Genomic DNA, 14,391 nt, shown 5'->3' with positions numbered 1-14,391 from the left:
AAAACAAAAAAACTTGTGTCAATTATACTTTTAGTTTCAACTTTTTTTAATCAATTACAATGCCTAATTCTCAGTAAAAAAATCAGAGTCTATGATTCACAGCACAGCATTAGACAGTAACATAGGAAAATATCTCCATTTCAATAAAAATAAATTATTAACTTATTTTAACTAAATACATTAAAATAGTAACGTATTATGTATGTAAATGTAAAATTGAAGACAAAAATAATACAAAGGACAGAGGAGCAGGTAAATGGAATTTTACTGTTGTAAGATTTGTACAGTTTATGCGAAGGGTAATAACATTAATTCTAAGTACACTGTATGAAGTGAGTGATGGTTATAGAAATCCCTAAAATAACATCTAAAATATAATATAGAGGAATACTGAAAAGCCAACAGAAGAACTAAAGTCAAATATTTAAAAAATGTTTAATTTACTTAAAATAAGGCAAGAGAAAAGGAAAAGAACAGCAACAACAAAAACAGATGGGACAATTAGAAAAGAAATAGCAAGATGGTATTGGTAAATGGACAAGATAGTTCAATTAAAATGTATAGATTGACAGGTTAAAATTTTTTTAAGAGCGCAATGCCCTGGAATCCTACTCAGCAATAAAACCGATGAACTCAAGAACTGCACAACATGGGGGAATCTGAAGGGAATTACACTGAATGAAAAAACCTATCCCAGAGGTTACTGTATTGCATGTTTGCATTTATAGAATCTTCTCAAAATAACACAATTACAAAGATGAAGGAAAGATTTGTTGGTTGCCAGTGGTTAGAGACAGGGAACAGGGACAGGGGTGTGGCTATAAAAGAGCAGAACCAGGCAGCTCTATGGTAATGACTGTGTAGCTCCATTTGTGGTAGTGGTGGTCACACAAAGCTACATATATGATAAAGTTAACACACACACACACACACATGAGTATATGTAAAATTGGAGAAATCTGAATAAGTTCTATGGATTGAACCAATGTTAATTTTCTAGTATAGGTACTATATGACACTTGCCTAAGATGTTAACATTGGGGGATATTGGGTGAAGGGTTCGGAACCTCCCTGTAAATTTATTTGCAACTTCCTGTACATTTATACTTATTGAAAAATTAAAGTTAAAAAAGGAAAGCAAGACCCGACTATATGCTGTCTCCAAGAAATGACTTTGAATATGTCACACAGAGACTGAAAAGTCTCTTCTTCTTCCATGTAAAAAGGAAGCATGAGAAAAACTTTAAGGAAAGGATATTAGCAGACATGAAGACAGGTATTTCATAATGATAGAAGGATCTGTTCATCCAGAGGACATGTAACTCTAAATGTATACTCACCTAATAACAGAGCAGAGAAATAGACAAAGTACAGTTATAATTGGGGATTTTAATACTCCTAACTATGAAATTAGTAGAACGACAAAAATTTAAAGAGTTAGGGAAGATTTTGATAATACTATTGAACACATTTATCAAATTGACATTTATGGGATAGTACACCCTTCTATTCAACTGGAAGTCTGAGCCAGTGCAACAGTGAAAGGAAATACAGGTATGAAGAATGGAGATAAAGAAGCAAAACTGTCATTATTCACAGACAACATGACCTTCTACATAGAAAATCTGCAAGAATCTATAGAAAGGCCTCTAAAACTGGATAAGAGATGGTAAGGTCCCAGGATCCAAGGCCAATACATGCAAATCAACTGTATTTTTGTATGCTAGCCATAAACAGTTTCATTTAAAAAATACCATTTATAATAGTACCAAAAATGTGAAATGCTTAGGGATACATTTAACCAAATATGTGTAAAACACTGACATGACAACTACAAAATATTAGTAGGAGGAATTAAAGAACTAAATAAACAGAGAGATAAAATGTGCTCGTGGATGGCAAGACTAAGATTAAGATCTCCTTAATCCAAATTCATCTATAGATTTAATGTAATCCCAATAAAAACTCCAGCACTTCTTAAAAATAGAAATTGATTCTAAAGTTTATATGAGAGGGGAGGGCAAGATGGTGGAGGAGTAGGTGCCTCAACTCACCTGGCCCCACCAACTTACCTAGATTACTTTCAAATCATCCTGAAAACCTACCAATTTGACCTGAGATTTGAAGAGAGAACATCTGGAATGCTACAGAGAGAAGGATTTTCGCTTCTAACAAGAATCATCTAGGGTGAAATTTACTTAGGTCGTGGTTGATATTCTTGACGCAGCCCACTCATACAGCCACTCTGCACTGAGCAAAATGACTATAAAGAAGAACTCACCACAAAAGAATCAGAAACAGTACTCTGTGCCAGAGTTAAAAAACTTGGATTACAATTCGATGTCAGAAAGCCAGTTCAGAAGCACAGTTATGAAGCTACTGGTGGCTCTGGAAAAAAGCATAAAGGAATCAAGAGACTTCATGAATGCATAATTTACATCTAATCAGGCCAAAATTAAAAATCAATTAAATGAGATGCAATCTAAACTGGAGGTCTTAACAATGAGGATTAATGAGGTAGAAGAAAGACTGAGTGACATAGAAGACAAGTTGATGGCAAGGAAAGAAGCTGAGGAAAAAAGAGAAAAACAATTAGAAGAACATGAGGAAAGGATAAGGGAAATAAATGACAGCCTCAGAAGGAAAAATCTACATATAATTGGGGTTCCAGAGGGTGCCAAAAAACAGAGGGCCAGAAAGCATATTTGGACAAATCAGAGCTGAAAACTTCCCCAATTTGGGGAGGGAAACAGGTATTCAGGTTCAGGAGATAGAATCACTATCCCCCTAAAATCAATAAAAACCATTCAGCACCTTGACATTTAATAGTGAAACTTGCAAATTCCAAAGATAAAGAGAAAATCCTTAAAGCAGCAAGAGACAACAGATCCCTAACTTATATGGGGAGAAATATTAGATTAACAGAAGACCTCTCCTCAGAGATCTGGCAGGCCAGAAAGGGCTGGAAGGATATATTCAGGGTCCTAAATGAGAAGAACATGCACTCAAGAATACTTTATCCAGCAAGGCTCTCAATGAGAATAGAAGGAGAGATAAAGAGCTTCCAAGATAGGCAGAAACTGAAAGAATATGTGACCACCAAACCAGGTCTGCAAGAAATATTAAGGGGGACTCTGTAAAAGAATGAGGAATCCCAAAGAAATAATCCACAAAACAGGGACTGAATAGGTATTATGATGACACTAAATTAATATCTTTCAATACTAACTCTGAATGTGGATGGGCTAAATGACCCCATCAAAAGGTGCAGGGTTTCAGACTGTATATAAAAGCAAGACCTATCTATTTGCTGTCTACAAGAGACTCATTTTAGACCTAAGGACACCTACAGCCTAAAAATGAAAGGTTGGAGAACCATTTACCATTCAAACGGTCCTCAAAAGAAAGCAGAGGTAGCAATCCTCATATCAGATAAATTAAAGTTTATCCCAAAGACTGTAGTAAGAGATGAAGAGGGACACTATATCATACTTAAAGGATCTATCCAACAAGAGGACCTAACAATCATGAATACTCATGCCCCTAATGTGGGAGCTACCAAGTATATCAATCAATTAATAACCAAAATAAAGACATACTTAGATAATAATACACTAATACTGGGAGACTTCAACATGGCACTTTCTGCAAATGACAGATCTTCTAAGCACAACATCGCCAAAGAAACAAGAGCTTTAAATGATACACTGGACCAGATGGATTTCACAGATATTTACAGAACTTTACATCCAAATGCAACTGAATACATATTCTTCTCAAGTGCACATGGAACTTTCTCCAGAATAGACCACGTACTGGGTCACAAACCGTATCAGGTCTCAACCGATACCAAAAGATTGGGATCGTCCCCTGCATATTTTCAGACCATAGTGCTTTGAAACTTGAACTCAATCACAAGAAGAGATTTGGAAGAAACTCAAACACGGGGAGGTTAAAGACCATCCTGCTAAAAGATGAAAGGATCAACCAGGAAATTAGAGAAGAAGTAAAAAATTCATGGAAACTAAAGAAAATGAAGAGACAACCATTCAAAATCTTTGGGATACAGCAAAAGCAGTCCTAAGAGGGAATTGCATCGCAATACAAGCATACCTCAAAAAATTGGAAAAAACTCAAATACACAAGCTAACCTCGCACCTAACGGAACTGGAGAAAGAACAGGAAATAAAACCTACACCAAGCAGAAGAAGAGAGTTAATAAAGATTTGAGCAGAACTCAATGAAACAGAGAACAGAAGAGCTGTAGGACAGATCAACAAAACCAGGAGTTGGTTCTTTGAAAGAATTAATAAGATAGATAAACCATTAGCCAGCCTTATTAAAAACAAAAGAGAAAAGACTCAAATTAATAAAATCATGAATGGAAAAGGGAAAGATCACAACTAATACCAAGGAAATACAAACATTTTAAAAACATTATGAGCAGCTATACACCAATAAATTAGGCAATCTAGAAGAAATGGACACATTTCTAGAAAACCACAAACTACCAAAACTGGAACAGGAAGAAATAGAAAACCTGAACAGGCCAATAACCAGGGAGGAAATTGAAGCACTCATCAAAAACCTCCCAAGACACAAAAGTCCAGGGCCAGATGGCTTCCCAGGGGAATTCTATTAAACATTTAAAGAAGAAACAATACCTATTCTACTAAAGCTGTTCTGAAAGATAGAAAGGGATGGAGTACTTCCAAACTTGTTTTATGAGGCCAGCATCACCTTAATTCCAAAACCAGACAAAGACCCCATGAAAAAGGAGAATTATAGACCAATATCCTTGATTAACACAGATGCAAAAATTGGCTAGGATCCAACAGTACACTAAGAAGATTATTTACCATGACCAAGTGGGATTTATCCCTGGGATGCAAGGCTGGTTCAACACTCATAAAGCAATCAACGTGATATATCGTATCAACAAGAGAAAAAACAAGAACCATATGATCCTCTCTATAGATGCAGAGAGAGCATTTGACAAAATACAGCATCCATTCCTGATCAAAACTCTTCAGAGTGTAGGGATAGAGGGAACATTCCTCGACATCTTAAAAGCCATCTACAAAAAGCCCACAGCAAATATCATTCTCAATGGGGAAGCACTGGGAGCCTTTCCCCTAAGATCAGGAACAAAACAGGGATGTCCACTCTCACACTGCTATTCAACATAGTACTAGAAGTCCTAGCCTCAGCAATCAGACAACAAAAAGAAATAAAAGGCATTCAAATTGGCAAAGAAGTCAAACTCTCCCTCTTTGCAGATGACATGATACTGTACATAGAAAACCCAAAGGACTCCACCCCAAGATTGCTAGAACTCATACAGCAATTTGGCAGTGTGGCAGGATACAAAATCAATGCCCAGAAATCAGTGGCATTTCTATACACTAATAATGAAACTGAAGAAAGAGAAATGAAGGAGTCAATTCCACTTACAATTGCACCCAAAAGCATAAGATATCTAGGAATAAACCTAACCAAAGAGATAAAGGATCTATACCCCCTAAAAACTACAGAACACTTCTGAAAGAAATTAAGGAAGACACAAAGAGATGGAAAAATATTCCATGCTCATGGATTGGAAGAATTAATATTGGGAAAATGTCAATGCTACCCAGGGCAATTTACATATTTAATGCAATCCCTATCAAAATACCATGGACTTTCTTCAGAGATTTGGAACAAATAATCTTAAGATTTGTGTGGAATCAGAAAAGACCCTGAATAGCCAGGGGAATATTGGAAAAGAAAACCGGAGCCGGGGGCATCACAATGCCGATTTCAAGTTGTACTACAAAGCTGTGGTCATCAAGACAGTATGGCAGTATGGTACTGGCACAAAAACAGACACAGATCAATGAAACAGTATAGAGAACTCAGAAATGGGCCCTCAACTCTATGATCCACTAATATTCGACAAAGCAGGGAAGACTATCCACTGGAAAATTGACAGTCTCTTCAATAAATGGTGCTGGGAAAATTGGACAGCCACATGCAGAAGAATGAAACTAGACCATTCTCTTACACCATACACAAAGATAAACTCAAAATGGATGAAAGATCTAAATGTAAGACACGAATCCATCAAAATCCTAGAGGAGAACACAGGCAACACCCTTTTTGAACTTGGCCACAGCAACTTCTTGCAAGATACATCTATAAAGGCAAGAGAAACAAAAGCAAAAATGAACTATTGGGACTTAATCAAGATAAAAAGCATCTGCACAGCAAAGGAAACAGTCAACAAAACTAAAATACAACCTACAGAATGGGAGAAGATATTTGCAAATGACATGTCAGATAAAGGGCTAGTATCCAAGCTCTATAAAGAACTTATTAAACTCAACAGCAAAGAAACAATCAATCTAAACATGAAATGGGCAAAAGACATGAACAGAAATTTCACCAAAGAAGACACAGACATGGCCAACAAGCACATGAGAAAATGCTCCGCATCACTTGCCATCAGGGAAATACAAATCAAAACCACAATGAGATACCACCTCACACCCGTGAGAATGGGGAAAATTAACAAGGCAGGAAACCACAAATGTTGGAAAGGGGAACCCTCTTGCACTGTTGGTGGGAATGTGAACTGGTACAGCCACTCTGGAAAACTGTGTGGAGGGTCCTCAAAGAGTTAAAAATAGAACTAGGGATGCCTGGGTGGCGCAGCGGTTTGACGCCTGCCTTTGGCCCAGGGCGGGATCCTGGAGACCCGAGATGGAATCCCACATCGGGCTCCCGGTTCATGGAGCCTGCTTCTCCCTCTGCCTATGTCTCTGCCTCTCTCTCTCTCTCTCTCTCTCTCTGTGACTATCATAAATAAATAAAAATTAAAAAAAAATAGAACTGCCCCATGACCCAGCAATTGCACTCCTGGGGATTTACCCCAAAGATACAGATGCAGTGAAACTCCGGGACACCTGCACCCCAATGTTTGTAGCAGCAATGTCCACAATAGCCAAACTGTGGAAGGAGCCTCGGTGTCCATCGAAAGATGGATGGATAAAGAAGATGTGGTCTATATATACAATGGAATATTACTCAGCCATTAGAAACGACAAATACTCATCATTTGCTTCAACATGGATGGAACTGGAGGGTATTATGCTGAGTGAAGTAAGTCTATTGGAGAAGGACAAAGATTATATGGTTTCACTCATACAGGGAATATAAAAAATAGTGAAGGGGATTAAAGGGGAAAGGAGAGAAAATGAATGGGAAATATCAGTGAGGGTGATAGAACATGAGAGACTCCTAACTCTGGCAAACAAACAAGGGGTAGTGGAAAAGGAGGTAGGCAGGGGGATGGGGTGACTTTGTGATGGCCACTGAGTGGGGCACTTGACAGATGAGCATTGGGTGTTATGCTTTATGTTGGCAAATCTAACTCCAATAAAAAATATACAAAAAATTAAAATAAATGCATAAATACATAAATACATAAATAAAGTTTATATGAAAAGGCAAAGGACCTAGAAGAGTCAAAATGATTTTAAAACAGAAGAAAAAGGTTAGAAGACATACTCTAATTTCAAGACCTCTGTAATGCTGCAGTATTTGAGACAGTGTACTGGTGTCAGACACATAGATTAGTTGGCTAGGATAGAGTTCAGAAATAGACCCAAAATAAATAAAGAAGTCGTGCAACTCAGTAAGATAATAAACAGCACTTTTTAAAAAATGGGGAAAAGGTTTGAATACTTACCAAAAAAAAGGTATCAATTGGCAAATTAGCACACAAAAAGATAGGCAATGTCATTAGTCTTAGGTGAAATACAAGTTAAAAACCACAGTGAGCTATCACCACAAATCTATTAAAATGGTTAAAATTTAGAAAGACTAACAATAGCAAGTGTTGACAATCATATAGAGGAACTGAAACTCAAAATGATGCAACCACTTTGGGAAACAGTTTGGTGGTATCTTATAAAGTTAAACACAGATTTATCATACATATAACTCAGCAATCCTCCATCTAAGTATTTATCCAAGAGACGTGAAAACATATGCAGATGTGCATAGTGGTTTTGCTCATGATTTCCCCACATTGGAAATAACCCACATGTCCAACACCTGGTAAAAACATAAACCAATTGCAGTACACACACCTGCACAATGGAATGTTACTGACTCTACGGCAAAACATGTGTAATTTCCAAGGCATTATGCCACATGAAAGAAGCCAAAACAAAGGGTAAAATACTATAGGATTCCATTTATGTGGCTTTCTGGAAAAGTAAAAGATAAGATCACTGATTGCATTGGTATTGGGGGTAGGGGGAAGTAATCAGCCTTAGTAAGATGTTTCATTTTACTCATGTCTTGATTTTAAAATAATGCAAAATTTTGTAGGATACAGTTAAATCAGTGCTTAAAGGAAAGTTTACAGCTATAAATGCTAAAATTAGAAGAGAAAGGCATAAAATCAATGATCTTAGCTTCCACTTTAAGAAACTAGGTAAAGAAAGACAAATTAAAAGAAAGAAATTAAATAAAGAGCAGACTATCAAGGACGCCTGGGTGACTCAGTGGTTGGGCCTTCAGCCCAGGGCGTGATCCTGGAGACCTGGATCGAGTCCCATATTGGGATCCCTGCATGGAGCCTGCTTCTCTCTCTGCCTATGTCTCTGCCTCTCTCTCTCTGTGTCTCTCATGAATAAATAAATAAAATATTTTTAAAAAGAGCAGATATCAGTGAAATAAACAGATAAAATTCAACATGAATATTTGGTTCTTTGAAAAAATAAGTCAAATTGATAAAACTATCACAATATTGAACAAGAGAAAACACAATTTCCCCACATGAGGAATGGAAAAGGCAATATTATAAACAAATAAATTTGAAAATTTGGATAAATAGATAAATTCCTTGAAAAATACAAATTACTAAAAGCGACAGAAGAAGAAATAGAAAATTTGAACATTCTTATATATATTGATGAAATTGAATTGACATTTGAATATCTTCTCACTAAGAAAACTCTAATCCTATCTAGATGGTTGCACTAATGAATTCTATCAAACATTAAGAAAGAAAAATATCCATATTACACAACTCCTTCAGAAAATTGAAAAGGAAAGATGTTTTAGCAGTTTTTAAAGACCAACATAACCCTAACACCAAGAGAGACATATACATTACAAGAAATAAAAGCTATTGCCCAATACTCTTCATTAACATAGATGCAATCTATATTAAGCAGGTATTTAAATCCAGAAATATATAAAAAGGGTAATATGTCAAGATTAAATGGAGTTTATCCTAGGAATGCAAGGACACTTTAACATTTGAAAATCAATCAAAATAATTTACCCTATTAACTGCATAAAACAGAAAAATTATCTGATCGTTCAAAAATAGATGGAAAAAAAACATTAGAGGTAATTCAATATACATTCATGATTTAAAAAAACAAAATAAAATTCTTAGTTTACAATAAATAGGAAGGAACTTCTTCAACCTGATAAAGAACATCAACAAAAAATAGCTATAACTATAGCTATTTATATAGCTATACATTATACCTAACAGTGAAAATTTTTCCCAAGAATGGGAATAAACAAGGATGTCTGCTCTCACCATTTCTGTTAAATTGTAGGAGGGATCTTAGGTGATACAATATGACAATGAAAAAATAAAGAGTAAAACAGATCAGAAAGGAGGGCCCCTGGGTGGCTCAGTCTGTTAAGCATCTGCCTTTGGCTCAGGTCATGATCCCAGGGTTCTGGATCAAGTCCTGCATCAGGCTCTGCACAGGGAGCCTGCTTCTCCCTCTGCCTGCATCTCTGCCCCTCTCTCTGCGTCTCTCATGAATAAATGAATAAATCTTTTTTAAAAAAAAGAAAGGAAGAAGTAAAACTATCTTCAGTTGACACGATTGTATATGAAGACAATATTCATCTATAAAAAACTACTAAAATTAATAAGTGAACTTAGCAAGGCCACAGTATATGAAGTCAATATGAAAAATTAATATTTCTCTATTATAATGACAAATAAGTACAAAATAAAAAATTTCAAGTAATATTTATAGCAGCATCAAAAGCACTTTGGGATTCATTTAATAGAAATATATGTAAAGCTTCTACATTGAAAATTATAAAACACTGCTGAAGACCGAAAAAAATGGAGAGACATAACATAATCAAGAACTAGAATATTTGGTATTATTAAGATGTCAATTCTCCCCTAAATTAGTCCGTAGATTCCATACCATTCTAAGCAAACTCCCAGCAGTTTTTTTTAAAGATAGAAACACCAATAAAAAATAAATTTATTATTAAAAAATAAATAAATAAATAAATAAATAAATAAATAAATAAATAAAATAAAGATAGAAACTGACAAACTGATTATAAAATTTGCATAGAAATGCAGAGGACTTACACCGCCTGATTTCAAGAGAAATAGCCTGACACTTATCTGGCAGTTGAATTTTCAACCAAGGCACCAATCAATTCAATGGTGAAGTGGTGCCTTTTCAAAAATACTGCTGAGATGACTCCTGTCTGAATGCAGACAAAAACAAAAACAAAATACAAAAACAACAACAAAAACTTTGACTCATACTTCACACCATCACAAAGATTAATTGTTACTAGAGCATGGAACTAAATCTAAGGAGCTAAAAACTATAAATCTTTAGACAGAAAATATAGGAAAATAACTTCTGTGGACCTGGAGTCATGAAGATGTCTTAGTCAGTACCCAAAGAGCACTAACCACAACGAAGGAATTGATTTTAAATGGACTTCATTAAATTTTAAAATTTCTATTCATCATAAGACCCACTAAAATAATTAGTACACAAGCCAGAGGCTGGTGATAAATATTTGCAATGTATACATATGAAAATATAGAAACAATGCCCACGAGTCTATAGGGAAAGGACTTAAAAAGGTACTTCACAAAGAAAGATACGTAAGTAGCCAATAAGCACATAAAAAAGAATCTTGGTCACTAGCCATCAGAGAAACTTGAAGTAAAACCTCAATGAAATACTATTGCATCCTCAACAGAATGGCTAAAATTAAGAAGACGGATAACACCAAATACTGATGAGGATGTGGAGCAATGGGAACTCTCATAGCTGACTCATAGGAGTGTAAAATATACAACCACTTTGTAAATCAGTCTGGCAGTTTCTCAATAAGGGTACACCTGTCTCGGCCAGTTATTCCACTTCTAGGTTTTACCAAAGAAAAATAAAAACATGCGCATAAACAGACTTGTATAGGAATGTTCATACTAGCTTTATTAATAACATCCCAATACTGGAAACCAAATGCCTAGCAACATGAGAATGGATCAACAGAGGTGCCTGGGTGGCTCAGTTGGTTAAGTGTCCAAATCTTGATTTTTGGCTCAGGTCATGATTTCAGGGTCGTGAGATCAAGCCCCATGTTCGGCTCTGTGCTGGGCATGGAGCCTGCTTAAGATTCTCTCTCCCTCTCCCTCTGCCCCTCTACTCCCCCTCCCACCTGGCTCACCTTCCCTCCTTTCTCTAAAAACAAAGAAAAAGAATGGATAAACAAATCATGGTATAACCGTAACCAAATACTATTCATCATTTAAAAAAATACTACTGATTAACACAACAACATGACTGAACCTCAAAAACACGATGCTGAATGAAAAATCCAGACACAATAGAGGACATACAATAAAATCTCAGTCATATGAAATTCTAGAACCGGCAAAAATAATTTATGGTGAAAGCAATTGGAACAGTGGTTGTCCCTGTGGATGGAGGGATGGGGATTGGCTGAGAAGTCAACGAAGGACCTTCTTGGGGTGATGGAAATATTGGTTATATTGATAGAGGGGTGAATTTTCTGGGTGCACCCAGTGCACTATATACTTAAGATCTGTGCATTGCAACATATGTATATTATAACTCAATTAGAAAAAAAAAGTTTTGAGTAGTAAATTGAAAAAAATATTAAACTACATTAACAAGTTCAGTAGACTCAGTTTTTAAGAAAAATCTAAATAAATCTGGAACCTACTGATATTGAAGGCTTTACAATGAAGAAAAAAGAAGAGGAAGCAGGAATAAGCCATCATTTCCTGAAGGTGTCCTAAGACCTCTGCTAACTGCTTTCCATGGAGTCTCTCATCTAATTCCCACAACAACCCACTTTCTAGATATAGAAGGAAAGACAGCTTTATAAACAAATCTTCCCTTACCATCCTTAGCAAACACATCGGGTATACACTCTAGCACTAGGGCACTTTTTTCTCTTTTTCTCAATTTCAGGCAGTAAGTGGTAGATGTTTTTCTTAAATCTACAACTATCACTAAGAAATATAAGCCACAGGAAAAATAATTACCTATTACCATTTTTGGTTTCAGCAAACTCATAAAATAGTACAGTGATCTATGACCACAAGTCTTAAAACCTCTGAATTCCATGGAACTCCTGTTTTGAGACGATCTGCCTCTCATATCGCAAGTCAAGGGCTAGACAGCATGATTTACCTAATAAATATTTTACCTCCTGCTCACTGCTAACACGAGTCTAGCACAACTTCCCCACCAGCTCAATTGGGCTCCTGCGCTAACAGCAGGTGGTTTTACAAAGGGGAAACAGGAATTGGAAAGGGTAAGGTGGTCCTTACCACATCCAATACGGCATGGACAAGCACGTCCAGGTGTACCGTGGTGGCCACGGTCCAGTCGTGAACTGGCCTCACTTTCTTGTGATGTTTCTGTAATAGCTGCTTCGTGAGACGATACAGAGCAGAATTCCTGGAATGAGGCGTATCTATGGCTAGGATTTCTGAAAAACAAAACTGTCATTGTGAGAATGAAAATAAGAGGAGTTTAGCATCTTTAGGAGATCTCAGACTGTTCAGGACTTGGTGGCTCCTAGCAGACCATAGTGTTCAGCTTATCCCCAATCTGCTGAAGTTCACAGCCAGCTGATGGGCTTTTTGGCAGACACTTATTTAAAGTAAGCTGATGACCTAAGTGCCCAATAGAGGCATCGCATTGTAAAGATAAATAAATCAACCCCGTCTCCAAGGATCCAAACTGCACCTACAATTCTGTTTTCACAGCAATCACGTGTCTTGGAGACAGAATCCTTTATTTCTGTATCACCCCCTCCTAAAACACAGGAAAAAAAAAAAACTACCCTGTACACTTAGCCAAAAATGATCTCCTCTTTGGATTTTTCTTCTGATTTTTCCATTCACAACTCAACAGTTAAATAGGAAACCCATGCAGAAATGGGGGCAAACCAGCGAGTCCAGAGATCTGTGAGGACTCCTAAATAATGGAATTAATGAGATTTCAATGCATACTCTTCTCCTCAAAAAATTTTTTTTTCTTTTCTCACTCAACCATCTTTAAATAAAATGCACTTGTCAGAAAATGAGATCTTCGTTTTGGGAAAACTCTTTCTGGTTTCAGAGAACAACCATTGTTTTCTTGTGTGTGGGTTATTTTTTTATTTTTTTGTTATGACCTGGGAAACCTGATTTGTAGAAGAGCGGTGATTGGTGTTGAGGAAGGGGCGGCCAGGGGAAAAGAAGCAAGAGAAACGAGCACCAACAATTGGAAGTGACAAATTTGTGAGGGCTTCCTCTGAATTGCAAAAAGATATTTTGCTCACAAACCCTGCCAGCTCCTGGGGGATTCAAAGCTTCGCTAAGTCATTGGACTGAAGCAAATTGCACACCTCCTGCCACAGTGCGTGAGGGAAATCTATCTGTAGTGTCCTGTGCGTGAATTCACCTCACCTCTCAGTGGTTTTGATGGTTATTTTGATGAGCTGCTGAAGGTGTGCAGGATCCAGCAGGAAACTGTAAATGAGATATCTTCTCTCTCTGCGACAGGCCTGTTTATACCCATTTCTTTATGAACGATGTCATGTCACCTGCCGCCACAGGCAGCAATTTCTATGATTTATCAATGTCAGTGTGACCAAAATGCTAACAACGACGCTGGAGGTGCAATTGCAGACTCATCGTGGGCAGTGGAATATTCACTTTCATTACCACCAGAGCTGCGAAGCTAATGAGCATTTTAACTCTAACTATTCACCCAAGGAGATGCCTAAAATGGCATCAGCTATTCAGGCGTGCAGGACTAAGGTAGGTGGCTTGCATCAGGCATCATTTTTAGGGTTTTTTGTGAACCACAATCGTCAAAAAATGTGCTGTGAAGTTCTCTACCTGAGACCATTTCTTGCTGGTGTACCCCAGGGGAGAGAAGTCAGGAGGAGCACAAAGCAAAGCTTGTCTGGTGCTTTTCCTGTGAACTTTGCTTTGGGCAACTTTACTTTCACCTCGCTTGGAAGCTCCCAATTCAAGTCCCAGTTGGGGAAACACCGAAATGTGCGGGTTTCGATATAAGAAAC

General features: G+C 36.9%; 1 protein-coding gene across 1 annotated transcript in view; it reads right to left on the bottom strand.

The window, feature by feature from the left end:
* The window catches only part of HTR3B (5-hydroxytryptamine receptor 3B), a 57,875-nt gene that overhangs the window by 22,037 nt on the left and 21,447 nt on the right, over positions 1-14,391 (bottom strand). Inside the window, exon 2 of the mRNA XM_072822066.1 lies at positions 12,647-12,807. Within this exon, the coding sequence (XP_072678167.1) occupies positions 12,647-12,807 (161 nt within the window). The remainder of the gene's footprint in view (positions 1-12,646; positions 12,808-14,391) is intronic.

The sequence above is a fragment of the Canis lupus genome, chromosome 3 (assembly GCF_048164855.1).
Source record: "Canis lupus baileyi chromosome 3, mCanLup2.hap1, whole genome shotgun sequence".
Lineage (NCBI taxonomy): Eukaryota > Metazoa > Chordata > Mammalia > Carnivora > Canidae > Canis > Canis lupus.
This window is presented reverse-complemented; position numbering and strand designations above follow the sequence as displayed.